Source organism: Ustilaginoidea virens, chromosome 1 (assembly GCF_000687475.1).
Source record: "Ustilaginoidea virens chromosome 1, complete sequence".
NCBI classification, from domain to species: domain Eukaryota; kingdom Fungi; phylum Ascomycota; class Sordariomycetes; order Hypocreales; family Clavicipitaceae; genus Ustilaginoidea; species Ustilaginoidea virens.
In genome coordinates, this window is record NC_057316.1 from 2,657,320 (window position 1) to 2,680,331 (window position 23,012).

General features: G+C 54.9%; 9 protein-coding genes across 9 annotated transcripts; 5 read left to right on the forward strand and 4 right to left on the reverse strand.

Annotated features, from left to right (window-relative positions):
• Positions 1-1,594: 1,594 nt before the first annotated feature.
• On the reverse strand, positions 1,595-2,758 carry UV8b_00495 (uncharacterized protein; the record flags this gene model as incomplete). The annotated part of the gene is made up of 3 exons (XM_043137993.1): positions 1,595-1,998; positions 2,135-2,626; positions 2,731-2,758. 3 exons carry the CDS (start codon positions 2,756-2,758, stop codon positions 1,595-1,597), a joined length of 924 nt encoding a protein of 307 aa, XP_042993927.1.
• Positions 2,759-3,285: 527 nt separating this feature from the next.
• UV8b_00496 (uncharacterized protein) lies at positions 3,286-6,639 on the forward strand (the record flags this gene model as incomplete). The annotated part of the gene is made up of 3 exons (XM_043137994.1): positions 3,286-3,497; positions 3,587-3,981; positions 4,160-6,639. The coding sequence occupies 3 exons, from the start codon at positions 3,286-3,288 to the stop codon at positions 6,637-6,639; spliced, it is 3,087 nt and encodes a 1,028-aa protein (XP_042993928.1).
• Positions 6,640-7,673: 1,034 nt separating this feature from the next.
• Positions 7,674-8,493, reverse strand: UV8b_00497 (uncharacterized protein; the record flags this gene model as incomplete). Its single annotated transcript, XM_043137995.1, has 2 exons — positions 7,674-8,305; positions 8,430-8,493. The coding sequence occupies 2 exons, from the start codon at positions 8,491-8,493 to the stop codon at positions 7,674-7,676; spliced, it is 696 nt and encodes a 231-aa protein (XP_042993929.1).
• A 987-nt stretch (positions 8,494-9,480) lies between these two features.
• UV8b_00498 (uncharacterized protein) lies at positions 9,481-10,368 on the forward strand (the record flags this gene model as incomplete). The annotated part of the gene is made up of 1 exon (XM_043137996.1): positions 9,481-10,368. The coding sequence occupies one exon, from the start codon at positions 9,481-9,483 to the stop codon at positions 10,366-10,368; it is 888 nt and encodes a 295-aa protein (XP_042993930.1).
• A 926-nt stretch (positions 10,369-11,294) lies between these two features.
• On the forward strand, positions 11,295-13,413 carry UV8b_00499 (uncharacterized protein; the record flags this gene model as incomplete). The annotated part of the gene is made up of 2 exons (XM_043137997.1): positions 11,295-11,723; positions 11,836-13,413. 2 exons carry the CDS (start codon positions 11,295-11,297, stop codon positions 13,411-13,413), a joined length of 2,007 nt encoding a protein of 668 aa, XP_042993931.1.
• Positions 13,414-13,946: 533 nt separating this feature from the next.
• On the reverse strand, positions 13,947-15,320 carry UV8b_00500 (uncharacterized protein; the record flags this gene model as incomplete). Its single annotated transcript, XM_043137998.1, has 2 exons — positions 13,947-14,153; positions 14,289-15,320. 2 exons carry the CDS (start codon positions 15,318-15,320, stop codon positions 13,947-13,949), a joined length of 1,239 nt encoding a protein of 412 aa, XP_042993932.1.
• Positions 15,321-18,296: 2,976 nt separating this feature from the next.
• UV8b_00501 (uncharacterized protein) lies at positions 18,297-19,138 on the forward strand (the record flags this gene model as incomplete). Its single annotated transcript, XM_043137999.1, has 3 exons — positions 18,297-18,350; positions 18,472-18,612; positions 18,725-19,138. The coding sequence occupies 3 exons, from the start codon at positions 18,297-18,299 to the stop codon at positions 19,136-19,138; spliced, it is 609 nt and encodes a 202-aa protein (XP_042993933.1).
• Positions 19,139-19,611: 473 nt separating this feature from the next.
• Positions 19,612-21,122, reverse strand: UV8b_00502 (uncharacterized protein; the record flags this gene model as incomplete). Its single annotated transcript, XM_043138000.1, has 5 exons — positions 19,612-20,498; positions 20,618-20,667; positions 20,748-20,782; positions 20,876-21,015; positions 21,104-21,122. 5 exons carry the CDS (start codon positions 21,120-21,122, stop codon positions 19,612-19,614), a joined length of 1,131 nt encoding a protein of 376 aa, XP_042993934.1.
• A 279-nt stretch (positions 21,123-21,401) lies between these two features.
• Positions 21,402-22,817, forward strand: UV8b_00503 (uncharacterized protein; the record flags this gene model as incomplete). The annotated part of the gene is made up of 7 exons (XM_043138001.1): positions 21,402-21,412; positions 21,646-21,727; positions 21,920-21,924; positions 22,123-22,171; positions 22,350-22,365; positions 22,556-22,587; positions 22,782-22,817. 7 exons carry the CDS (start codon positions 21,402-21,404, stop codon positions 22,815-22,817), a joined length of 231 nt encoding a protein of 76 aa, XP_042993935.1.
• Between the last annotated feature and the right edge of the window lie 195 nt (positions 22,818-23,012).

The window sequence follows — 23,012 nt, forward strand, 5'->3', positions numbered from 1 at the left end:
GCCCGCCGACTCACACGCTGGATCCTTAGCCTCGACCGCCTCGACCAGTTCCAGCTCGCTCAGTCGCTCCAGCGACCCGCCCCCGCAGAGGCACCAGGCCGACCCCGACCGCCCGACACACCCGGGACCACCCCTCCCCCATAGATACTGGACCTACCTTTTTCCGGACCCACTTTCTCCGGATCGCTCTCGCACTCTGCCCAGCACTGCCGCCAGGTACGATCCTGAGCGATAGCGCACCCACCTTTCCTACGTGCCGGAAACCCGTCGGCCCCCCCGGGGGCCCGACTCCCCAGTCGTTGTAATTGTACTAGCAGGAAGGGTTTTCCCCCCGGACCTCGGGTTTTTCCCTTCCGGATTATCTGCCGGAGTACTAGATAGGCATTTCTAGCTTAGAATAGCCCCCTAGAGTAATTTAATAATAATAATATAGGTAATACTATAAAAGAAAGGGGGGATCCTATTGAAGGGATAAATAGTGGGGGTTCTAGATTAGATTAGCTCGAGGAAAAGCAACCATCCTATACAACACATTTTAGCCCTATAGTTAGTGGAAAGGAATTCAGACGGAGCTCGCGCGCAATCAGACGCGAAGAAGTATATATCGTCCCCCTTTTTTTTTTTATAGCTTTCCCCATTACGTATCCCATACAAATAAGGTCCATACAAATAAGGTGGTGGCGTTTTGCTCTCCGCTGTCGGAGAAGGGGGGGGGGGGCGGGGCAAGGGCGCGCTCGGGCCATGCCATGTCGCGCGGTATAAGGAGGCCCGATGCTCGGTAGAGCTGCGCTTGGTATTATCAGCGTGGCGTCGCCGTTTTCAGTTGCGGCAGATGAGGAGGCGATCAGCCAGGCCAGGTTGCGCAACCCCCCGGGAGGACACAGAAAGTTGACCCCGGCAGAGGGGTGCCAGAGACCCGGAGAAGAAGCGAGTCACAGACTCGCAGCAGCACGTGAAACATGTGTGCCTCTGCAGCGATTCCGGCGGCGGGGGTTACGCGGTACATGCTTAGAAAAAAAAATAAATCCGTGAAACGAAAGACGGCCAACTCAAGTTCAAAGTTCAGGGCGGCATGGGCATGTTGAGTGCAAGGAACCGGAAAAAAAAAAAAAAAAAAAAAAAAAAAAAAAAAAAAAAAAAAAAAAAAAAAAGTCTGGTTTGGCTCGCGCAACCCGTGGGAGCAGACCTCCATCGTCCATCGTCTGCGGGTAGACAAGTGCGCACATGGTGCTGAGAAAAGCTGGATTCGCACGACTATCTCTTTTCGCGCATCGGCGCACTGCATGTCGACGTCGACGACGGAGGTGACGTGACGCATGTGGTGGCGGTCTTGATGCCATGTTTGGTATGTTGGGTGGAAGCAGAGAACCCGCGCCGTGCTGGTCAGCTTCTAAACGCCGACTTTTGCTGAAACTACAAGTCTAGGCTCAGGTAGGGAAACGCGGAAAACAAAAAAAAGAAATCAAGGAAAAAGAGGAGAAAAGCAAGCAAGCAAGCAAGCAGGAATTCCCCATCTTTTTCCATGACGGCTCCATGCCGTTTCTATAAGCGTTGTAACCCGATACCTTGATTTTTTTTCCCCCCCCTTGGCGTTCTATGACTGCCAGATGCCGGGGAACAGGTACTCCACTCTCTTCATGGCCTCGGGGTCCCTGCCTTGGGGCTTGGTCATAAACTTCAATCCGCCTTGGGCATACCCTTCCCAGTGCTTGGCCATGACCAGGTCGCCGTGTTCAATCTGGCTGAGCTGGTCCAGCACGGCGCCAACAAGACGCCTGGCGTTCTGTCCGTTTGCTTGCATGTGCTTCATGACCATTTCGACGTTGACATCCTCCGAGGAGTGCCAGCAGTCGTAGTCGGTGGCCATGGCGATGACCTGGTAGGACAGCTCCGCCTCGCGCGCCAGCTTGGCCTCTGGGAGGGTGGACATGTTGATGACGGAACCGCCCCAAGATCGGTACATGTGCGACTCGGCACGGCTGGAAAACTGGGGGCCCTCTGCCATGGCCATGCGTCAGCAGCACGTGCAAAGAAAGGAGAGGCAAACGAAATACATTGCAACATGTACAATACATGTACGTGTTATAAAAGCCAAGTCGAGAGAGAAGAACGAGTGGGGATGGGGTGCCCATACCCATGACTACGACTGTTCCCTTTTCGTGCAAAACAACGCCGTCGCCCTCCATGCTTTGAGCGCAGCGCTTCACCACAGCGGCCAAGCCCGCATCGAAGGGATCGGCAAAGCCGACGTGGCCCACCACGCCCTTTTCGAAAAAGGTGAACGGCCGAACGCCCTTGGTACGGTCAATCACCTGGTCTGGGACCACAAAGTCCATGGGCTTGATGTCCTCCTGCAGGGAGCCGACGGCCGAAAAGGCAATGACGCACCGTACGCCAATGCGACGAAGGGCCGAGATGTTTGCTCGGTTGGGAACCTCGTGCGGCGCGAACTGGTGGTGGAGACCGTGTCTGGCGAGAAAGGCGATGTTGACACCGTTGTGGGAGAGGATGCGGATGGGAGAGGCTGGAGGACCCCATGGCGTGATGGGGTTGAGCTCGGCGATGGGCTCGTACCCTTCGAGATGCGCTAGACCGGTGCCGCCGATGACGGCGATGTGAACTGGCTCTGTTTGGGGGAAATGGGGGGAGAAGAACGTCAGGTCAGCACGTCGACTCTGGCGACGACGGGGGAGGCTGGGCGAGCCTTGAGAAGCTGGAGCGAAACTGTACGGTCAAACGTGGTAGGGAGACTGGACATGGCTGAGCAGATTGGATACGAGAAGGATATGAGAGGGGGCCTTGAGGGTAAAGAAGAATCAAGGTTGGGAGCGCGGGGCTGGTCCTTGCAAGTTCTGGATTTGAAGACTTGAAAAAGTCCATTGTCGTGATGCGGCGGCGGGCGGTTCAGGCCGGTGCCCCGCCATTATCCACGGCACTATCGATAAGGAAGGTGTAGCTAGCCAGGTAGGCCATGAGGTGCCTGGCACTGTCAGGTACCTACCTACATGTAGCTACCTGACCTGACCTGACCTTACTCGCACTGTCTTGAACAGGTGCCCTTCGGTGGTAAAAGCCGGGTTCAGCCCCACTAGAAATTTTGGCGAGCAGTGCAAACGTTGAAATCGCCAGGCTCACCCGAACCCAGCCAAGCAACCAAGCACCAAACCATCCAATAACAACAACAACAACACAAGTCGCAGCTTCGACCTCTGGCCATCAACTGCACCTGACACTGCCGCCAGATACCAGGACCAGCTCCAGCTGCTGGTCCGGCGCGACGCAAACATGACTCAGCTATCGGACTACGCGGCGCTCTCCAAACCCAACGAATCCGAAAACCACGGCGAGTCCATTGAAGAGCGATGCTTCTCCGCAGCTCTCATCTGCATCGAGGGCCATTTCACCCTATCTCCTCCCATGGGCCCGCAGACCGCCGCTCGCGTGAACTCCATGATTTCAAAGACCCTGGAAAAGACGCACACTCTCCGGACATCTCGGTAGGCGTCCCCCATCCGCTCCTGATTTTTTCGCCACTTCGAAACCTGCGGCGGCATGATTGGCTGACCCTTCACCGACATGCCAAAAGAGAGGCTCTATCCCGCAATGTAGCCATCTGGATATGGCTTACCAGGATATTTGCAGCAGCCATACCGAGCTTGACCACCCGGTCCGTGGGGCCTCTGTCCAGCCTGAACGATCCTGAAAAGGGCGTCAGTCCTCAAGAAAGCACAGCACTGATAGTCATGAACTACTCCTCCATCAAGGAGGATCTAGGGACCCTGATCAAGCTGATGCATATTGCGAGGAACTTGCTGGTCAACGCCGAACCCGACGTGCCCCAGGATATATGCGCAGCTGTGCATTTTGACCAGATGGTTTATCAGACCATCATTCTCTGTGCCAACGTTACGAGCAAGGGCTACGACGGAGAGATCCTGGATGAAACACAGAGGCTGAAGCTGGCTGATGTTACGGAGTTATGTGAGTAGCAGCAGGGTTTCCCTGACGTTGTCGTCGACGTCGTCGTTTGGAAGAGTCTTTTTTTTTTCTTTTTTTTTTACGCCTTTTGTCTCTCTCTCTCTCTCTTTCGTTTTTTTTTTTTTTTTTTTTTTTTTTTTTTTTTTTTTTTTTCGGCCTTTGGGCTGACGGTGACGTCTAGACAAAAAACTGCTCGTCACCTCGCTACAGCAAGCGCACAACTGGACAGCCAAGCATGACCGCAACAAAATGTCCTTCTGGTTCGACGTATTATTCGACGAAGACGAAAATGCGTTTGGAAGCCACGTAGAGGGCGCAGGCGATGCCATAGGCTTTCGAGCAGATGTGGCCAAACAACAGGTTCAGCACTGGCTTGATCGAAACTCGAGAATGTGCGACACGGCCCGGAAACTGCTCAGAGACTATGCGCAAAATCATGCCGACAAGCCGCCTGGAAACCTAGCACCGATCCGGCCGCTTGCTTGGAACTGGTTGCCCGAGGGCTCTGTCAATATGCCTGATGACGTGGACCAAGGCGGGGACAGGCTCAACCCCGTTTGGAAACCTGACGAGACGGACAAGTTTGAGCAAGATAGAGCCTACGGCCGGGTTTCAAGAGAGATTGATACTTGGTGGCTCCGAGCCCGCGATCCGAACTACGAGGAGTGGACCGTCAGCATGCCTACTATCGAGTATGCGCAATCTCGAGCTGATCAGTGCAAGGCAAGCCTGATACATCGCTACGCTCATTCATATCGAGGCGGACACTCGCCGCCACCCGACGTGGCGGATGGCGAGCTGTCAGACCAAGAGCATTGTCATCACTGTCCTGAATGCTTCGAGTGCCACCACCATGACGACGAGAACGACGGATGTGACGAACAGGGGCACGATTGCGAACACGGACATGAGCAGCATGAGCACGACCACGACCACGACCACGACCACGACCACGACCACGAGCATAGTGATGATGCCGAATGTGAGCATCATCAACAGCACCACCATCACCACCACCACCACCACCACCACCACCACCATCGCCACGATCACAACCACAACTATGGTCATGACTATGTAGACGACATTGATGACGAGGATGCTGACGATGACGAATCGTACGGCGATGGACCGTTGACTGGCCTCCTCACCGAAGTCCCCAACATACTGGATCCCAAACAGATTGAAGCTCTGCACATGATTGTAAAGTCATGCATTCTGGATAACGCCGGCTCCGGGCTGACGCGCGCCGGGGAAAACCTGCAGAAAACACGATGCAGGATGTTTCTCGCCCTGGAGTGCGGCAAGAGCCTGCTGAGGGAACTCCTCGTCTTCATAGCCGTGTGGGACAAGGACGAGCAATCGTTAATTTTCCAAGTCACGACTCAAATCGTCGAGGCTCTTCACCACAGCGCCTTGATTCCGTATGCCTGGAACTCGCTCCGCATCCCCAAGGACATCATGTCGCCAGCCCAGACCGTTCTCTTGCGGCTGGTCAGCCACATGTTCCGCGCCAGAGGGAGTACCGGCAGCAACAATGGCCTTCCATCCTCGGCAGCTGCCCAAGAGCAAAGCGCGAGCGGCAGAGCCCACGGCGGCAACGCAAGCGTCAGCAACAGCAGCACCGCGTCTCCGGAAAAGGACTCGTCCCGAGACGTCAAGCTCGTTCACTTCTTTTACAGCTTTTTCCGCACCCGGATCGTGCCAGAATGTGCTGCCCTCATGCATCTGCAGGCTCAGATCCGCGAGGAAAAGGGCGATCCGGCGGAGTTCCCGGTTGACAGCTGGGACATGGAGCGAGCCAAGGATGGCCTGGCCCAATATCTGGACTTTCTCACGACTGTAGCCGAAATCCCCGACACGCGTTGCCAGCTGATTGAATGGGAGGTTGTGTACGACCTCGTCACCATTCTGAGCGGCCTGGAGGCAGGCGTTGCCAAAAAGCCTCTTGTAGAACTACCTAGGCGATCGCCACCAAAACCAGAAACAGCCAACAGCAACAGCAACAGCAACAGCAACAGCAACAGCAACGGCACCGGCAGCGGCGGCAGCGGCAGCGGCAGCGGCAGCAATCCAATGATTGAGCGTCCCTACGCCACGGAGACTATCAGCCCGTCGCCTTCTTCCCCTCCGCCACCAATCCAAGACGCCGCACACAAATTCCCCTGGCCCGGTGTCAAGGGGCAAATCTTCACCATCCTTGCAACGCTTCTGCAGCCGCCGGCGGGTCAGAGCAGCCCCGGCAACGCCCTCGTCCAGACCCAAATGGTGAAGCACAACGGCATAGTCCCACTGCTCAACAGCTGCGCCTACGACGACCACAATCCCTTCGCCAAGGAGCGCGTCACGATCTGCCTCAAGTGGCTACTGGACGGGTGCGAGGCGGCCAACAACTTCTTCCGGGAGCTGGTCAGCATGACACCGCAGCCGAGTCTGAAGCCGCCCCCGCCTGGCGGAGCTACGGTGTCGACGCTGAAAATCGACGGGATCGACGGCGACGTCAAGGTGCAGGTGCGGTCGAGCACGGCCCCGCCCGAGGGACGCAAGGAAGCCGGGGATGCGGGTGGGCATCAGGATTTCTTGCAAAAGGCAGCCGAGATGAGCTTGAGCTCGGCGCCTGCTACAGCACGAGGCAGTCTGGAGGACGATTTTATGGCATAGGTGGGGGGGGGGGGGGGGCTGGCGACGGCTTGAACGCGCCTGCTTTGGGTTTTCCTTCCATTTTCCCCCCCTTCATTATATTATCAGTATTAGTATTAAACGACAGCAAAGGGCTGCATATAGCCCCCTTTCTGGAACCTCTGCTGCTGATTCTGGAAAGGAAAAACCCGAGTGTTGGGGGGGAAGCCTTTCTTACCATGCTTATTTCTACTATATTCTCCATGTATATGCGACTAATTATAATAGGAATAAGTCTAGTGGGAAAGGGTTTCCCCCCAGCCACGGGGGGGTCAAGTCAGTAAAAGTACTAGACAAGTCTATATATGGCACCCTAGTGTAATTTTAATGATAACACTGTTCTATAGCATAGGTATTATGCTTTTTCTTCTCCCCCTTTTTCTCTTTTTTTTTTTGCAACTCGCCGGAAATGATATGCGCTTGTTGTCAACAGCCGCAGCCTCAATTCTGGAAAGAGCCAAGTCCCCGGTGTGGACAGTTCAGAATCGTCCGTCTGCTCACAATCAGTCAGAACTAGTATACACGGAGGGGTTCAGCCGATGCGTCGTAGTAAAAAGGTGACGCGAACCCAACAGTATTTATATCCAAATCAGAGAAAAGGGATTCCCGATGTTACATGTTGCGCGTGCAGATACCGGCAGGATGTCCAACCAGAACCAGAACCAGAACCAGAACCAGAGACAGCAGCAAGAGTAGATGTAGATGGTACAGATGGTGTGAGAAGTGCTTTTCATTTCGCCTTTAGAATCCCAAGCGCGCGCGCAACCAACCAATCTTGCAGCGACAGCCAGCACCTGCTGTGTAGCTCCAAGTCCAGAGTCAAAGGGGGAACGCAGACGCGGCTCACTGCGTCCAAGCCGCGAACCATCTCCCCCTCTTGTTCTGTCCCGAGTTGCTTCTTCTTCTTCTTCTTCTTTCTTTTTTTTCTTGATCAAGTCTCTCTTTCATTTGCTTTTGTTGTTTCTTGATGTTTTTTTTTGTGTAGAGTATTTTGCTAGGCGCCAGTTTTGTTCCGTTTATGCACCATTGAGCTCAATCTTGCCCTCTGTCTTCTCGACATGTGCGACAAGATCCGCAATAGTGCAAACCTTGAGTCCCCACTTTCTGGCAAAGGCGATATTTGCCTCGCCCCTCATCATGCCCGCGCGAGTAATGAGGGCCTGGCCAGGCGTCGGCTCGCCGTCCTCGACGAGCTCAGCAATGGCAGCGGCGGGATTTTTACCAGCCAGGCGGCAGAACTCAACGGCAGCCTCGGTATGCCCAACCCGCTGGCGGACTCCGCCGGGAGCAGCGCGCAACGGTAGGATGTGGCCGGGGCGGATGAAGCTGGCAGCGGTGGATCGCGGATCGGCGAGGAAGCGACAGCAGAGGGCTCGGTCGTGGGCGCTAATGCCGGTGGTGACGGAGTCGTGAGCGGCATCCACGGAGACGGTGTAGGCCGTGCCGCGGGCATCTTGGCTCGCGGACACCATGACGGGCAGCTCGAGAGCGTCGGCGCGGGAGGGCATGATGGGCGCGCAGATGAGGCCGGAAGAGTAGCGAACCATCCAGGCCATCTGCTCGGTGGTGACGTCCTCGGCGGCAATGATCAAGTCGGCTTCATTTTCGCGGCCGGGATCGTCCAGAACGAGGATGAACTCGCCTCGGCCTGGGGAAGGGGGGAAAGGTAAAGGGGAAAAAAGAGAGACTGGTCAACTTTGTCCGCATGAGACATCAGAGGAGAGAAGAAGGGGGAAGTAGAGAAAGAATGGGCAGGTGTGGGATTTACGTACGAAAGGCTTCGATGGTGTCAGGGATCGAGTCGAATTGACTGGCGGGTATGGTGGACGCTGGCATGATTCGGCTTGGATTTCGGGGTGCTGACAAGGGTTAAAACACGCGATGTTCTTCTCGGCTTGCGGGCTGGCAACGAGGGTTTGGCTCCCGAACCGCGGGTTCTGAAGGCAACAAGTCCAGAGGCCGAGGGAAGGGAATGCAGATAGTCTAAGTCAGAGAGGCTGCTCGCGACTTGAAGCTCGAGGTGCTTGTTTCTCTTTGTCCTCGCCTTGCTGAGATGGCAGTCTGTCTGTCTTCTGAGACTTGAAGGTGCCCAGAGCGACTGACTCCCTCTGGAACGACGTATCGGTATGCCGGGGGGGTACGAAGTCGTCGCGGTCGTCGCGGTCGTCGTAATCGGTGCGGCTGTGTGGAAAGGGAATGGCAAAGGCTCAAGAGGGAGGTAGGGAGTCGCCAGAAGTTGAGGATTGGACAGATCCAGGAAGGACTGGATGAGGATTGCGGGAGAGAAGTCAGTTGCGCTCGCCTTCCTGATGCAGACATAGTCGTAGGACTGACTTGCTGACGGCGGGGTTGTGGATTGGCGGGTACGAAGCTAAAAACATTATTATACGTACATACCTTAGGTACATATGTACTACACGAGGCCGCCACGAGCCATGATGGCAGGGCGGCACCGGCAGGGCAGGCACAGGCAGGGCGGGGTGCTCCTGCCCTCTTGTTGCCGCGGCTAGCCTAGCCTCGAATCCGAATCCCACCGTTGGCATTTGACATTCAACAGGCAGGGGGAGGACACAAGCACCTGCCAAAGTCGAGGGAAAGTGGGGCCGATCAGGTGATGAATCCGGGTGGAATAACTTGAATTGCTGGGTGGATAATGGGAAGCCTAGCAAAACGCCATAAAAAATCCGGGAAAAAACCAAAGAAACCCCCCCAGCGTCACCGTGCCGGACGCGCTATGCCGACTCCTTTCCAAGGTCCTACCAGCTCTACCAAGACAGGCTGGGCTCGCGGCACCGCTCTCCCATCGCCCCAAGAGCAAAAAGAATGCTGCCCCATCCAAGGACAGCCTGTCGCTGTCGCGCCTTGGCATCGTCAAGCACAAGCCGGCCTGGCTGGGTGGCTGCTTCGCCGACGCAAAGCCGCCGGGGCCCGCCGATCCGCCGCTCCCGCTCGACGTTTTCTTCCGTCAACCCCCAGGAGGTCTCGCACTTCAATGCCCTCGCCTCCGAGTGGTGGGATCCGCACGGGTCCTCCAGGCTCCTGCACCTGATGAATCCCGTCAGGCAAGACTTCATCCGCGGCTGCCTGCAGTCCCAGCCCGAGACCCGCGCCTCCAACCTGCGCGACGCCTCCCTCACCTACCTCGACGTCGGCTGCGGAGGCGGCATCTTTGCCGAAAGCGCCGCGCGGCTGCCCACGACAAGGACGGTGACGGCCATCGACCCGAGCCCCTCCGTCCTGGCCGTGGCGAGAGCCCACGCGAACAAGGACCCGTCGCTGCGCGGCAAGCTCCTGTACAGACAGAGCTCCATCGAGCAGCTGCCGGTTCCCCAGCGTGACGGCGACCGGTACGACCTCGTCAGCTTGTTCGAGGTGATTGAGCACGTGGACGAGCCGGGCCCGTTCCTGCAAAGGATTCAGCCCTTCGTCAAGCCCGGCGGCTGGCTGGTCATGAGCACCATTGCCAGGACGTGGACGAGCTGGCTCACGACCAACCTGGTGGCCGAGCATCTTTTGCGAATCGTTCCCCCGGGAACCCACGACTGGAACAAGTACATCAACCAGGAGGAACTGCGGCGGTTCTTCCTGGGCAAGGGCTGGGATAGCCCCAGAGTCATGGGCGTCATGTACATTCCCGGGCTGGGCTGGCGCGAGGTTCGCGGAGGCGAAAAGGTTGGCAACTACTTTTTTGCCGTGAGACGGAGCAACTAGGTCTTTTTTTCCTTCCTTCTTTCTTTCTTTCTTTTTCTTTTTTCTTCCTTTTTTTCTTTTTTTGCCCGCTTTCCTTATGGCCAGTCGGTCCGGTGTCTGGTGTATATTATATCCCCATATATGTATTATGTATATATTTCTTTTCATCAACCCATATCAAGCCGGCTGCATACATGTACATACCTAGGGGGGAAGAAGAAGATCAAAGACCAAGCTCAGTACCCCGTGGCATGCAGTCCAACAGTATTGCGCTGCACTGCTGCATCCCGCCGCCGGTCCTGACGCTGGTGGTAATGTCAAGTTGACCAAACGTGTAACGGTAAGGCTGTTAGTAATAAGAATCCATGTCGATTTCGCCAGGAATGACGGAGATCTGGGAGCGGCACCAGTGACAAGAGGTCAATCAATTGACATTGAATTGAATTGAGGGCTTTGTATCCGTACAGAGAGGCACATGCCACATGCCACATGCCACATGTCCGCACGGTGTCCGCACGCAATACAAGGGCGATTGACACCATACTGTACTGTACTGCACTGTACTGTACCTATTTGTGCCATTCGTCATGTTTCAACCAGACCTCTTCCCTCCCAACCTCCATCAGCAAACTTCCGACTTCTCTCGCCTTTCCTTCAACAACTCTCTTTGCATCCTGCTTCAATCCTGCTTCCCTCTGGAGGGAAGTTTCGTCGCTCGCTCCATCGCTCGCTCCATCACATCATCCTGGCCCTTGTTGCCGCCGAACTCGAGCACACGACGGCCGCATAGCATATCACAGCACGCACGACCCGTGCATTGTCTGACCAAGCTCCTTCCGAGGACAACAGTTTTCATGCATGACTTCTGGCAGCCCAACCGTCGCACCTCTTTTTTGCTATGATTTGAATTTTGGCCCAAAGCGAGGCTCTCCGCCGACTTCTTCCTCATGCATGTGCGTCTTGCCGCTCTGCTGGTGGCATTAGGCTCCCAATGCCTGGGTCAATTTCCAGACTCCAACCTCGCGGCCCTGAACCTGACAGTGGTGCGCTCGCCAGCTGACGGCAATGTCACCATCTCCTACAAGGAGCCTCAAGGCGTCTGCAAAACCGCCTTCAACCAACAGAAGCAGTACACAGGCTGGGTCCACCTTCCTACGCCCTTCCCGTCCAATCTCTTTTTCTGGTTCGTCGAAGCGCGCCAAAAAACCGACAGTCTCACCATTTGGCTGAACGGAGGGCCTGGTTCAAGCTCCCTGCTTGGCTTCTTTGCTGGGAATGGGCCATGTCAAGTCATTGAGAAAGGCCTCAACAGCTATGAGACCATGGCTCGGGAATGGGGGTGGGATCGGGCATCCAACATGCTGTTTATAGATCAGGTGCGTCATCTCCACCATTCCATCATCATTGCTTTCCCGAGAACATGAACCATGAACGTGGGAAAGAAATAGTAAATAAATATAAAGCTAATCGCGGTTCAATCGTCAACAGCCCAACCACGTTGGCTTCTCGTACGACAAGCCTACCAACGGGACCCTGCATATGCTAAAGGGAAATGTACGACAGCCGCCCACTCCGCAACGAGATTCTGCTTCTCCTTGGGTATACCTGAACGGAACTTTTAGCTCCGGCAACGCAAACACCACCGCCAACACGACACAAACCGCAGCTCTTGCTGTGTGGCACGTCATTCAAGGCTTTCTCACCACCTTTCCCCAATACCAAAACGCTTCCAACACCTCGATACCCGTCAGCATCTTCTCCGAAAGCTATGGCGGAAGATACGGTCCCCTCTTTGCCGAGACCTGGGAGGAGCAGAATCACAAACGACTTTCGGGGGAGCTAAACGCCAACGCCACCGTGGCTGTTCAACTCAGCTCGCTGGGAATCGTCAATGGCTGTGTCGACCAGGAGATTCAGGTTCCCTACTACCCCGTCTTCGCCAGCACCAATACCTACGGTTATGCTGCCCTCGCTGATGGGGCAGCCAAGTTCTATTCGGCCAAATTCAGTGCGCCTGATGGCTGTCAGCAGAAACTCCGACAATGCTTCGGCGCCGCGTTAGCTCAGGATGCCATGGGCCGTGGAAACAATCCCCAGGTGAACACGCTGTGCGCGGCCGCCAACAATGCCTGTCTGGTTATCCAAGAGCCGTATTACAGCAGCGGCCGTAGCCCTTATGACCTGGCTGCCGCTTACTACGACCCCAACCCAGCTTTGCAATTCCTGGACTACCTGAATCAAGGCCACATTCTCCAGGCCATAGGGTCGCCCGTCAACTACACCATGGCTAGTAACGCCGTGCTCGAGGCCTTCCAGGGTACAGGCGACCAATCCAGGGGTGGCAATATCAAGCGACTGGCCGACCTCCTCGACAGGGGGATCCGTATCGGTCTCATCTATGGCGACAGAGACTACATCTGCAACTGGTACGGCGGCGAGGCCGTTGCTCTCGCCATCGCGAACCAGAGCCGCGCCAACTATGCTTCCCGATTTCCCGCAGCTGGATATGCCCCAATTATCGTCAACGACTCGTACATCGGTGGCGTTGTTCGTCAGTACGGCAATTTATCCTTTAGCCGTGTATACCAAGCCGGCCATTCTGTAGCCTGGTACCAACCTGAGACTGCATTCCAGGTATTCGCGCGCATCATGATGGGCACGTCTGTCTCCACCGGCGAAATCATCAATCTGGCAGCTTACAACACGTCTGGGTTGTCGGTGGCTTCACACGTGGACACGCTTCCTGCAACGCCTGCCTCGACGTGCTACATCCATGCCTTCCCGAATACGTGCGACAACGACGCACAGAGTCTCGTTTCCATGGGTGCTGGTGTCGTCATCAATGGCATTCTGTACAGCAAGTCTGCAGATTGGCCGCTGGCCACGACGCAGCCGACTTCATCGACAGTTGTTGGCAAGTCCACGAGCAAACCAGAGACCCTCACGGGTGTCTTTACAGCTACAGAGACGCCGGGTAGTAGGGCGAGCGCTTTGTGCTTTGGATCTGTCAGTTGGGTCATGGCTGTTGCCTTGGCATCTGTACCTACAGCGGTAGGTTTGTTTTAGATTGGCGGGTCCAAGAACTGCTGTCTCGGCATGCCGAAGCGCGCCGTCCGGGGTTTATGTTTTCATTTTTCATTTTTCATTCCTTTTTCTTTTCTAAAAAAAAATAATGACTGAATAGAGGAGAAAAATGAGGGTAATGCAAGCGACATGTGCGGCATGGTTGAGGGCATGTAATGAATGCGGCTGACTTTTCCCTGGTAAACGATATTTCTTTGGCGCAACAGCTCCTCCTGATGGACAGCTTTCTAGAAACTGCTCCTTGGGTTAGTACGAAGATCTGCAGCCGACTGCGTGCGTGGGACGTCACTTTGGAGTGTTTTCTTGTTGTCATGAAGTCAGTAGGTCCTTCGAGTCATTGGTGTGACTTTGAGAGCTTTTCTTTTTTTCTTTTTTTTTGCTTCGTGCCAATACTAGTTGGCATCTTGGGGGTTTTAATGCTCGTCGCCGCCGCTGTCAAAGTTCTTTCCGTGTCGCCCCGTGTCGCCCCGTGTCGCCAAGACTATATAGCCGGCATATTTGCTCGATTTCACAATTCACAGTCTTTCCTTCTTGGCTTCCCTCTCACGCACGCGCCTCTCGTTCTCAAACACGAGGGACTCGTCAGGAACGTCGTCCTGTCCGTCATTGTCCTCGACGTCCATGTCGTCAGTCGCGCGTTGCGCCTGTTTTGCTCGTTTGATGCGTCGCAGTATGGCTTCGTCGAGGTAGAAGTCCTGGTCAAACCGGGATTTGGAAACCTCCTGCCGAGTCAATAGTTAGCTGGGGTTTTTATTTCCCTGAGCATTTTGCCCCAAGGCACGCGGGACATGTGAGGCAGCAAAACGGGGGGGGGGGGGGGGGGTGCTATTTCAAAACATATGCATTGACGGACGCACCTGATGGCAGCCTGTCTGTGGGCATTGCGACGTTCCACCGCCAGACAAGTAGTCCAAGATGGCTGACTTTTCAAAGGTGTGCTTGCATTTCATATTGCTATACGGCTCCTCCATCTGCCGCAGCGTGAGAGGGCAGTTTAGACTGAGGAATTCCCTGGCAACAGCAACGTCGTCGTCGTCGTCGTCGTCGTCGTCGTCGCCCATTGTGCTCCGTCGATTCTTTGCGCCAGGTCGCGACATGACAGGTCTGCCGTCGGAGCGGAACCACTGCGACGCGTCTGGCAGGGGGGTGCCATCTCCGCCGGCTGCTGCATCGTGCCAGATCTTCTTGAAGCCAATGTAGTCGTTGTGCAACGCGTACCGCTGGTGGTGGGTCTGAGCCTCGTACTCGGCTTGCTTCTTCGCGACGGCATCTTGGAAAGCGGCGACGATGCTGGGCGCAGGCTCGTGCGCGTCGTCTTGGGAGGCGCCCCAGTCCATGGTCCCCGGGGGGTTCGGGGGATCATCCTCTTGCTTTTCGCCGACGCGCTGTCGGCGGGACTCTCGGGCGCGGGGACGGCCCGCCGGCGCGGCGGTCGAAGCGCTGGCGAACAGGTCGCCGAGCACGGCCGCGTGGTGCTGCACCTCGACCTGGTGGTCAATGACATCTCGCAGGGCCTGCTCGGAGTCGCGCGTGAGCTCGTCGACGTCATCTTGCAGCTGGGCCAGGTGAGTTTCGAGGCGCTCCTCGTCGGCCGTCTTGTCCGCGTCCTTTTCCAGCCGTCTCCGGCGAAGGTTGCGCAGGCGGTCCTGCTGCGTGGCCAGCCTCTCGTGGAGATCGCCGACGCCGAGGCCCAGATGTCTGACGGAGGCTTTCAGGTGGTCCTCGTAGGAGGCAGTGCCGCGGTTGTCTAGCAGGTCGCCGAGGGCCCGGCGGGCGTGGTCGTTGAGGCGACATGACGGTGACTGGTAGTCGGGCAGTGGGGCAGGGGCGCGGAAGGAAGACGGATCTTTGCCAGAGGGACGAGCGCGGTTGAGAAGGCGCCGTGACATGTGCGTGTGTGTGCGTGTGTGTGTGTGTGTTTTGTATGCTCTGTAAAGCGGGTGGTCAGCAGGTGAGATGAGCGATGCGGAGGCGCTGGCCTCGAACCAGTCGTACGTGGTACTTACCTGATGGACTACGGAGTATTGACGCCTGCCTTGGTTTGCCCGACTACTTGCCTTGCGATGAGCGATGCGATGAGCGATGCAATGAGCTATGTGATGAGGAGGGGCGATGTTGGGACAATGAACTTGACGCGTCCGGAAAGGTTGCGACACATTGGCAACGCGCCAGATCCATCCAGATTGCTCACGCCACACAAGGTCGGGCTGTAGACGGGCCGGTTGAGGCTGGTGTAGGCCGGTTTAGGCCCCGTGGTTGTGCCCCCCCCCTCCCCCTCGCATCTGCCTACGCCGCGGGGCCTGGGCGCGCGCGAGGGTCATGTCCGTGTCATTATTTCACCTGGTCATTTTCTTTCCTTTCTTGCCAGACAGACAAGCTGTCGATTTGAGGTCGGATGATGGGGTCGAGAAAGATCTTGTCACGTGCTTGTCACGCTGTGCAGTCCGGGACAGGTTGGAGGTACCTCGTCTGACTCCCTTACCTAAGGTACATACCTACCTAATGTACCTACCTTAGGTAAGGTACCTACCTAGAGGTAGGTAAGGTAGGGAGTAGAGGCCCCGAACGCAAACCCGACGCAGACAGGAAGGTGCGACTGCAGCCTTCGGGCCTGTGCAACGGTAGCCTGCCTGCCAGTACGGAGTAGGCAGGCATGCCTTACCTAAGGTAAGGTAGGTAGGTAGGGAGTAGAGGCCCCGGCACGTGGCGCGCAGCTGGTTGATATGTCATTTGCGGTCTGCCGAACCGTGCGTGGGCTGTCGAGGACTGCTGTCGAGGACTGGAGCCTGGAGGCGCACCCCCCTTGTCGAGATTCAAACAATGCGATTCCGGAAATCATTTGATCGTATCTGTTCCAGATTGACGCTGCAAAACACGCGCCGAGACTGCCTGTCGCCCTGGCTGGGACCGCTGGGGGGGGGGGGCGGGGGGTGGTGAGGAAGCCGCCAGCCGCCAGCCGCAAGCTGCCAACCGCCAGCTGCCAGCCAACGAACGTGGAGCGGACGGGAACGCAATCGGAGGCCCCCATGTGTGTGTGTGTGTGCGTGTGCGTGTGCGTGCGTGTGTGTGTGTGTGTGTGTCTGTGTGACTCGTCACGGCGCAAATCACAAACTGATCTGGGCAAATCTTCCCACGCAAGCAAGAACAACAAAGAGGCAATCCTCCCGTCCGCGGTGTGAGCGCCGGGGCTGGTCCAAGAAGCAATGACGAAATATCACGCTACCTGATGCCCAGTTTGCCTCCGTCCCCATCCCCCCCCCCCCAAGGGTCTAGAACCCGAGTGCGCAAGGCCGCAGCAAGGCGTCATTCCGTCATCCCATCATTTCCGGTTTGATATACCTACCTACCTCTACGTTAGGTGCCTACCTAACTTAGTCCAGCAGCCGGCGACCCCGGCGAGCCACGAAACACTCTTGATCCGCGATCCGTCAAGACAGGCTACGGATAACGGGATCAGCCTGCGTCGCGGCGACAGCACCTGACGAGCGCCGAAGTGGCACGCGCATACATAAACAGACACCATGGATTGCGGCACGCTACGCGGGGAGAAGGAGGCGGGATCGCGATGCCGTGCCTCAAAAGGGGCCAGACGACGAGATTGCAACCGGAACCAGACAAGACAGTAGCAGCGGCGGATCGACTCGTCCGGACCGCTCCTCACTTGGTTGTGAGCCTGCTGCCCTGGTTGGTGCCACGCGAATACCAGAAGCGGCCAGGCTACGGCAGGCGAATTGTCGACCTGCACCGTCAAGCCAGATCCCGCAAAGGAACCGCTCCCAGCTTTCATCGATCGCCCATCGACGATGCGGCCGCAACCATCGGCCCAATCTGATCCACTGTGGACACTGCTATCCTCTCACCCGGGCACCCAGTCCCTCCCTCGGCGCACCGCTCTGCTAGTGCAGTACCAGATGGATCCCTCGGTTTCTCTCCCCTCCCCCCCCCCCCCCTGACCCGTTTGTTTTGTCAGAGCCTTTTTACTTTCGGCTTGGAGCCCAGAAGGTTTCGCCGCGGGCGAGTCGCTGCGAATGTACGTCCCCTGCGTCCCCTGCGTTCCCTGCAGTTGGTGTTTGCCTCAGATGCGCTTTCCCGCGCCTCGATCCCCAGGATTGACCACCGGAGCCGCGGATCTTGGTCTTGTCCGCTTGGTCCATAAACGGTATCAATTTGGTTGGCTGACTACCCAAATCCTACCCCCATTTGGCCATAGATTTCACGTATTTTGCCCTGTTGCCCTGGCTGGTCTCCATTTCCAACTCCCCCAAGCCCAAGTTGTGCAGGGGTTGAGTTAAACTCGCTGGGGTGTAACATCAGGAATCACGATTCACCTTCGTCACTCTTTGGCCTGGGCGGTAGTTGATCTTTGTACCACCGGTCAACCCAGCTTAGCTCCTCGATCAAGGGCTTTTTCCCGCTTCTACATATCTGGGTTTCCATTGCCATGAGACCCTACCCAAGTTTGTCCGCCCACATTTTTTAAACGACCAGGAGCCCAGGAGCCCAGAAGCCCAGAAGCTAAGGAGCCCAGGATCCCAGGAGCCCAGGAGTCCGGACACACACAAACACAAAAAACACACCCCCCCGCCGTGTCTGTGTCGGTGGAGCCATCGACTTCATGTCTTTATGTGGAATGATACCGCCCAGCCTTTTAAATCCAGAGTTCATTCAAATTCTCTCGTGGCCTCTCGGTTCTACACAGATTGTATACTCGGGAATTCTCAGAGAGCCGATTTTCTGGCAACAGCTATCCAGTATAACCTCTAGTACACTCTTGTCCCGTCCGAAGCTGCACCAAGCTGCCCTACATAAGTCTTGGGCCCAGTCCCTCTCTTCTCTTACTCTGTATGAACAAAAGCCAGGGAGACATGGGGTCGAAAATCGAATTCGCCATGAATCCATGGGAAGTCCACGCCTTGGATGTAAGCTTCAGGAAACCCTTTGTCCCGATTTCTTTGCACATCACCCCGCTGCAGTGGTTACATTTCAAAAGGGAAAAAAAAAAAAAAAAAAAAATACTCACGCCTTGCTTGGTTTTGATAGTATCAATTTCCAGACGAGGACACGGCTCCTATTGAACCTCAAACAAATATCGTTTCAAGCAGCAGATGGCAACCCATGCAAGATTCCGTCATCTACCCGGGTCTCTACTCAGCCAGTGGCTATGATGTGATGGCCATACTGGTGAGAGTTGCCCAGTTTTTCTCTCTCTTTTTTTCCTTTTTTTTTTTTATTTTTTTTTTTTTGCCTTCTCGGGCTGTTCGCCTCCGAATCACATCCGACTGACTCTCAGCAGCTGCGTCTGATGGGTCGGCCGAACCCACAGATAGAGTTGGGGCCAATCGATTGCTCTGTGGCACTGGTCTTGTGTGACCTCGGACTGCCTGATGAACCCATCGTCTATGCGAGTGATGCGTTTTGCGAGCTGACCGGCTACGCAAAGTCGGAGATAATGGGTCGAAACTGCCGCTTTCTCCAAACACCAGCTTCCTCCGGCTCAAAAGGCAAGTCTGCGTCTCGGCCCAAGTCTCGCAGCAAAACGGCGTCTTCTCAGATGCGACATGCCATTCAAGAGCGGAGGGAAATTCAATTGAAAGTTACCAACTACCGAAGGAACGGCCAGCGGTTCAGCAACCTTGTCAGCATTATACCCCTTGACCTCGATGACACCGGTTACCGATACGCCGTCGGATTTGCCGTTGAAGTCTGAAGGATCCATCTCACCATTTTCATTTATTCTTCACATTTACATACCATAGCGGGCGGCGTAATTGCAGCGTGGTTTTAGCCTTTATACCCTGCACTAGCGGCGCCTTTGAATGCCGTTTATGTTTACCTTTGCACTCGTCTCTCCATTGGAACAAGGCTGTCACCACGCGTCATCTAATAATGCCTGCAAGTGAAAAAGTAGTCTTCGTTTTATGTTGGTACGTTGCGTTGCGTCTTGCTCGGGTACCCGCGAGCTCAGAGTTGGGCAACGGGTGCCCTCGGATGCAAAATTTAGCCATAGATGAACTAGGTTCGCGAGTGTAGCTTCGAGGTTAGTACGCGGCCGAACTGAGCTTTTTCTTCTATTTAGAAAAAAAAAAAAAAAAAAAAAAAAAAAAAAAAAAAAAAAAAGGACACAGGTTCATCAAATCTTGATAGAAACGCATATAGGGTTAAATTTCTCGACAGGAACAATTAGTTTTTTATGAGACGAGTAGATCGCCTTTTGTTCGAGGTCACATCTATCCCGGGAAGCTCGTCCTTCTCTTTCTTGACCTTGTCCGTCTTCCTCTTTTTGGAAGGGGGTTCTTTGAGTGTCCCGGTCCCGGTTGCCTTGGGCATGATCTTGGGTAGGACCTTGGGCCTCACTTCTTCCTTGTCTGCTCCTTTTTCCTCCGGAGACATTTCCACAACTTTCCCGCCGGGCACGACGTGCCCTGTCTTCTTCTGCAGGCCCGGAGCGTAGCAGCTGGTCCGGCCACCAACAGTAATAAAAGCCAGCTTCTCCCCGTTGGGAAGCTCCTGTGACGAGCCCTTGCTGCCTTTTCCCCAGCGGTAATTGAAAAGCCAGTCTTTGGGAAACTCGTCCGAATCCCCCAGCTTGTCCACCGCTGTTTGGCAAACGCGCCTGATGGATTCGTACAGTTGCTTGATTTGCACATCGGCGAAGGTGTCGCTGTACTGCTCGGGATGGAGCTTGGCTTGAAACAGTGTCTCGTCGGCGACCCAGTTCCCGATGCCGCTGATGACGGCTTGGTCGAGAAGGAGGGCCTTGACCGGAACATGGCGGGATTTCATCTTGCCACGCAAGAACTCCTCGGTGAATCTGTCCGTGTCGATGACGGGGTCCGGCCCGTTTTCCTTCAGCGGGGAATATTTCCGGATATCGGCGCCCGGGCAGTCCACCAGGCGGACTCGGCCGAAACGCCGGGCGTCCGTGAAAGCCGCCTCGGCAGCGTCTTTGCCGTGGGTCGAGAGGTGAAATTTCCAGTACTTGGGAGGCCATTGCTCGAGCTCGCCGTCTTTCAACTTTTTGTAGTAGTTTGTGTACGCCGTCTTTTCTCCCTTGACATGGAGCCATCCTTTGAATCGCAGTCAGGGCATTATCTGGGGGTAAAAGGGGGGGGGGGGGGCAAGAAACAAGAAATGAAGAGAAAAAAAAGAAAAAGAAAAAAAAAAGCGCTCGGCTGCAAAGACTTGCCTGTCATCCCAAAGTGCATGACCAAATGTGGCGGCTTTTCCAGCGTAATCCTATGCCGCGCAGATGAACGGTGAATACTCATGGAATCCCACGCAGTTGGCCCGTTTCTCAAGCGCTCGAGTTGGCTCACCAGAAGTATTTTCCTTGGTTCCCGGCGGAAACAATCTGCGCACAAAGGGGGAAAAAAAAAAAGAAAAAAAAAAAAAACCCGTGTCAGACGTGGGCCCTTGCTGGCGCCGTTTGGGCACGAAAACTCGCCTTGTTGTCTGTCAGTGCGGCCTCGACGGCGGCCGCTGTCGTGCCCGCTTTGCCGAACACATTGCTGTCGTCGACGGCAGATGCGCTCGCGATCCTCTTGCCCACCAGGTGGAGGCGAAGAAAGTGGACAATGCGGGCGACTGACACGGCGCAATTAGCCAGGACGTCTTGGGGCGAACGACGATGCATCTTGCTTTGTTTGTTTTTTTCTCTTTTTTTTTTTTTTACCTTCTGCAATCTCGGGCATGGTGAAATCCGGTCTGCGACGATCCAATCCCAACACCTGCTTGCGGGAAACTGGGAGATTGACGTGGCCAAAGGCATCGATCGTCGTCGCATGCGACCTTTTGCCCAAGCCAGCGGTGACCTAACCAAAGTCTCCCAGCTCACGATCCCGACACGAAAGCACGTGATGTGGCTTACGTGATCAAAGCCTGCCTTCTCCACTCCAACACACAACTTTTGTTCGCGCCAATTTTTCTTCCCTCAGAAATAATTTCTGCTCCTTTGCCAACCATTGTTTCCGATGACTAGAATGTAAGTCTCTGCAAATCCGGGCTCGCATCCTCCATCCTCCTCCCGCCGCTCTCTTCTTCCTGATGACAACATATACCGCAAACTAGAGTCTTTGACCACTTGGAATGAAAACTCTGTATTACACGTCAGTCTGAAAGAAGCTGCTTTGTGACTGTCGAGAGAAGCCCCTTCTGCACTACAAAGTTCAAAAGAAAAAAAAAAATCAAAAATCTGTCGCTGACAATCTATTGTAGTCTAGCACAACACCCTCCAAGTGGATGGCCCTCGGAAACAATGTCAATAGCTCTGCCGTATCAAGCAGCGAGCGAGTGGTACGTGACCTCTGGACACCCTGCCCTCCTAGATCCTGATGATCATCTTTTGTATCAATATACGCTGGAAATTACCGGCTGAGACTGTTCTCTGAAGATATTAAATGGCTATTTCTGACTGTTCCTCGTCAACATTGCTTCCGTGTTGCTTTTGTCAGACAGGATCAGACTAACTAATGTAACTGCAGATTAACAGACAAGGTACCTATTGCACCCGTATGCACTCCGTCGTGTACCTTGCTTCATGATGAAGCGGCACTGGGCTCCGAAACAAAATCGCATGAGCAAGAAAAGCCACTTTGCGGCAGGCCTAGAAAACCTCGCCCACTGATTCAGCTTTCTCGGCACCTTATTCTTTCCATGAGCTATTGGAGTCAGACCTAACCATTTTTCTGGCAGTGTCTTGGGCAATTGCGTCGGCAATAATTCTCTGCCACTTGTGTCTGTGGTAAGTATTGACATTGCAAACCTTGCTACCCACCTTCCTGATGAAACCGATGACGAGTCTTATTCGGGTTTCCGATGCAGACACATCTTTTTTTTACCATTCATGCTTTCCTGACAGCTCCTCAACATACTGCTCTCATGCAAGACCATTTCCGTGCATGTTGCTGACAAGAAGCTAGGCCGCGTTATTCGTAGGTCAGTCAATTATTGCCTGTATGCGGACACGTCCCCAGCCTGATGAACGCGAATGAAAATGACAAGCATATGTCCGAGCTTCGGCTACGACGACAACCCATCCGCTATTGTTTCTGATCCCTGATGGTTTCCGACTTTTGTTTGTTTCGCGCGATTTGGCGTAGGGCAATCTTGGCTGACCTGATGTTAGTTGACCGTGAAGCTCCACAAAGCCTGTATGTAGTAAGTTGCAACTCTCTTATTTGCCAGAACCCCTCTTGTTCGCATGATGCTACAAATATCACGACGGTCAACTTAGCCATATGCATTGATGACACCGCCTATGACAAGGCACTTTTCCCTGATATCACAAACCTCGTACTCTATTTTGTCTTGGTTCACTTTGGGCTCGTGGCCTTGGGCTAACCTGGATTCAGGTTGTACGCGCGTTGTCGCATTGCATGGTACGATAAGTGTTTGCAACTGATTGAGCGATATGTCTTTTGAGGATTACAAGCGAATGGTGCCTCGAGGCCAGATTTTGTTTAGCTTTTTGCATAGAGACGAGAAGACGCAAAATACAAACATGACTTGCGAGCAGATCATTTGTCTCCGTAGCCAAGTGATTCATGTCCTAGCTGTGAATTTGAAGGCATGCGTCTCCGTGT